Consider the following 4,325-nt stretch of genomic DNA (forward strand, 5'->3'; position numbering starts at 1 on the left):
TGAAAATATCCCTTTCATCAGTCTATACTATTTAAGTATTTTAATTATCCGTCAAGTTTCTCAGAGGATCCGAATCTTTTATAGCAGAGGGGATGCACTTTAAATAAAGAATTTTTAGATTCACTGATTAAAACTTTATGATTGAAAATTATCATAAATTTAAGTATATATTTAATAAATTCTGAAATTAATTATATTTTTAATAATTATTATTTGTATACTTTATTTACTAAAATGTATATTTTTATTTTAGAAGAAGGAAACCTATTCCAAATATATGATAGTTAAAATGTTCTAAAATAATTAGATTCAATTTTATATTTTTATATTAAAATTAGTATTTTAATTTTAATTTTTAGCTTAAACTATAAGTACTTTTTATTAGAGGGAATTTTGTTCAAATCAGATAAAATTATTATAAATAATAAAATTCTTCATTGAATATTTAATATACATAAAAGTATTTATTAGAACTCAAACTGAATACTACATGTTAAGCAAGAATAAATTTTTATTAATTAATCTTTTGTGTTTAATAATTTTATTTTAATCTTTTAATTATTTTTAAGTTTGGTTCTCGAATTTATTTTATTATATTTTGACCATTAAATAATTAAAAAAAACAACCTTCTCGCACTCCTATACTCTAACTTATGAATAATTTTATTCTTTTTAATTTTAATTATTTATATTTAGTTTTTTTTATTTTTTCAATTATTTAAATTAAGTCTAAGACATCAAATTTTATTTAATAAAATGAGTAAAAATAAAACAAAGATATAATACATCATTACTTTATGTAAATTGCAAAGAAAATAGTGTATAATTTATTAATTAAATTAAATAAAAAATAAAAAAATAATTATATTTTATAAACTTTATTTACTAATTTTTATATAAATAATGTATAAATTAACATTTTATCTCATCTCTATTATATTTTTCTAACTATTAAATAAATTTCAAAGTAAAACATATTAAATCATTGAAAAAAAAATTTGAATAATATAAACAATTAAAAATATTAACAAAAATTCACACAAAATCACAGTTACCTTGACAACCAATATAGTGACCACAGTCCAACTTTTATTATTGTGTCTTTGTCTAAATTAATGGGACTTAATTGGCGTCATTGAAGAATCATCATGTCGTTGATGCGAAGCAAATAGAAACACACTCTAAAAAGAGATAGAGGAAGAAGAAAAGAAAAATGTTTATTGGATAAAAAGATTTAAATGAAAAAACAAACTAAGAAAATAAAAAAAATCAAAATATTAATTTTATCTTAAAATAAAGTTGATCTTTAAAATATATAACTACCTTTAAACTTAACTAATTGGAACTCGGATCCCAACGATTAAACTCCCTTTAAAATATGTTTGTTAATTTATTATTTAATTTTTGGGTGCAAATAAAAAATTTCAAAGGAGGAAATGGAAAAAAGTTATTAAGGAGATGATGTTGAATCTCAAAATTGGCTAATATCATAGGAAAATGTTGAATGCAGCATTAAAGCTATGGAAATTAAAGTAGAGGAAGCGAAGATAGATTGTAAGTAGATATTATGAGTTGATAATTTGAATAGAGAAATTAAGAGTTAATTAGTGTAGCAGTTGGTGACGCTATTTATGTGTCATATCGCCAAATAATATATAAATTGTTGGGTGCGGGAAATTGCGGGGAAGGTTGTGACGACGCCTCTACAAGTTTTGGTTTCCTTAATTAAATCATTCCCATGTCAAACTTTAATTAATAGAAAATTATTCCTCATCATATTATGCTCTTCACATCTTGTACATTTGCAAATTTCGTGTTAAGTTACATTAAATTTTAATATTAATATATTAGGCTATTTTTTCATTATTAATTAATTAAAAATCATCTTAAATATTTATATTTAAAGACAATATTTTAATTAAATTCCTTAAATTAAAGGGGTATCAAATTGTGATATTCATATGATTTACGGTCTGTTTATTTTAGTTTTAAAGCAAGTCTACGATCCTGTTTTTATCTACAGTTTCTTCAGAATCTTTTTAGTTTATGAAAACAAATGAAATAAAATAGTTTGCTTTTCGATACTTGTATATTTAGTACAAATTTTTGTAGACGTTCTTATTAGTTTTTTTCTTTAAATTAAATAAACGGGCCCTGTTTATATATGGCATAAAAATTCAACTAATTAATATGAATAGTTTAACACAAAATAAATGAAATTTATTAATCAATAATCTTAATCACAAGTAAACAGAGGATGTATGATTGGAAACAATAATGAAAATTAATCGATCGAGCAGCATATTCCTTCCCTTATTTTTCTTTTGACACTTTAACAATTTTATCTTGTTCATTTTTTATTATCATTTTTAAAAATAATTAACATTTTTATAATTTTACATGTAATTAATATTTTTTTAGTGAAAGATAATAAATAAGTAAAATATAATTAACACAATAGATGAAAGATACAATGCAAAGTTAAATAATAACAATTTATAAAATTTAAAATATCCATCAATATTTTTGTTTCTTGTGCAAAACTTTTACCGTCAAAAAGAAAATAAAATGAGCAATACAATTCAGGTAAAATTAGTCAAAATGGATTGATTTTGATATTTTTAAAGGTTTTACTAATCACTGCTTTAAAAATTAATAAAGTTACATTAACAAATATTAAAAATTTTGAGAAAAATAATATGAATACCATATTTCAGTAAAAATAATTTATTTTATTTCTTCAACAATTATGAGTACTTGGTTAACCTTTGTCATGTCTTAAAAGACAAAATAATCATTTAACACTGCAAATCCATTGATCTAAGCCAAATTGAATTAGGTTGTTCTTCCTGATTTGGTACAAAATAGTCTAGTAACCGATACGCGCTTTAAGTTATCGCCACCCCACATTCACCTAATCGGACAATGTGCTCTGAATGTTCCATGTTAATGTTAAAAGTCAATAATACACATCATGTGACAAAATCTGTGTTCATTTTACCCGCCATGTCCACGTATTGTTTTCCAGTTAATATAAGCCGACTCGATGAATCGAATTTTTACACTTCCACGCGAAATTAAGTTTCTAAGAGTCAATCCAATAAACCCGAACAGAAAACTAAAATCGCTTAAAGTAGTGACATGACACAATTTTCACATAAAGGTTGTCTATATATACATACACGTATGAAAGGCATAGAAATAACTGACCCTACCCAGTTAAAAAGTGTAAAAAAGAAAGATCAAAGTTAATTTTAATCACCAAACAGGACGTAACATGGAGGATGCACGTAAGGATCAAGACAAAGAAGTGAAGTACCGTGGTGTGAGGAGCAGGCCATGGGGTAAGTTTGGGGCAGAAATTAGAGACCCAACAAAACCTACGGGAAGACAATGGTTAGGGACATTTGATACCGCAGAAGAAGCTGCTAGAGCTTATGATCGTGCAGCTATTGGTTTGAGGGGTGCTCTTGCAATCCTTAATTTTCCCGATGAATACTATTCTCATCTTCCTCATGTATCCTCGTCGTCTTCTACTAATGTTGTTGGAACTTCTTCTTCTTCTTCTGCTCCCCAGAGGGAAGTTATTGAGTTTGAGTATTTGGATGACAAGGTGTTGGAAGACCTTCTTCAGTCAGAAGAAGAGAGGAGAAAGAATAAAGACTAAGAACTGGACTGTTTGTTTTCGTTTTCCTCTCACAACTATTTTTCTTATAACATGATTTTAAATTTTCTTCACTTCATTATATCCATTGATTTAATAATAGAAAACAAATGGATGAGATTTGACTTGTAGACACTTACAAGAGAAATTGTTAGATAGTTCGAGATCATTACGTGTTCATAGCTCTAATCAATCATCCTGTAATATGTGTAAGAGTACTGATGTTTTTTTTTGTTAATTCGGCAATATGATCACATGTTATGGTTCTAAACTACTCAATAATTTTTCCACTAATAGAAGGTAAACATGCAATATTATTTGAAATTTACAGTGTAGTCCATGGGAAAGTGAGAGTTGCTTGTTCTTCTTATCTCGAACCGGTTCTCCTTTCGGATTTCATCTACTCTTTGAAAGTGAGAGTGGTGCCCATGGACCTGCTTGTTCATCTTCTCAGATTAAGTGCAACACCCATGTTAAAAAAGTATATAAACTGAATACCTTTACTATAAAAAGAGAAAAGCTACATCTGTCATGCCAATTGCAGTATCACATGCATAATTATGGATAAAGGGATTCATGTCCATTTCAGCAATCATAATCTTATCATCCATTGCACGAGAGCCATTTAATGCTCCGAATTGGGTAAAACATCACATTATCG

General features: G+C 26.4%; 1 protein-coding gene across 1 annotated transcript; it reads left to right on the plus strand.

The window, feature by feature from the left end:
* Positions 1 to 3,277: 3,277 nt before the first annotated feature.
* LOC113853146 (ethylene-responsive transcription factor ERF098-like) lies at positions 3,278 to 3,667 on the plus strand. The gene has a single exon (XM_027483620.1). It carries the CDS (start codon positions 3,278 to 3,280, stop codon positions 3,665 to 3,667), a length of 390 nt encoding a protein of 129 aa, XP_027339421.1.
* The last annotated feature ends 658 nt before the right edge of the window (positions 3,668 to 4,325 follow it).

This window comes from Abrus precatorius, unplaced genomic scaffold (assembly GCF_003935025.1).
Source record: "Abrus precatorius isolate BTA unplaced genomic scaffold, Abrus_2018 Scaffold10, whole genome shotgun sequence".
Taxonomy (NCBI): Eukaryota; Viridiplantae; Streptophyta; class Magnoliopsida; order Fabales; family Fabaceae; genus Abrus; species Abrus precatorius.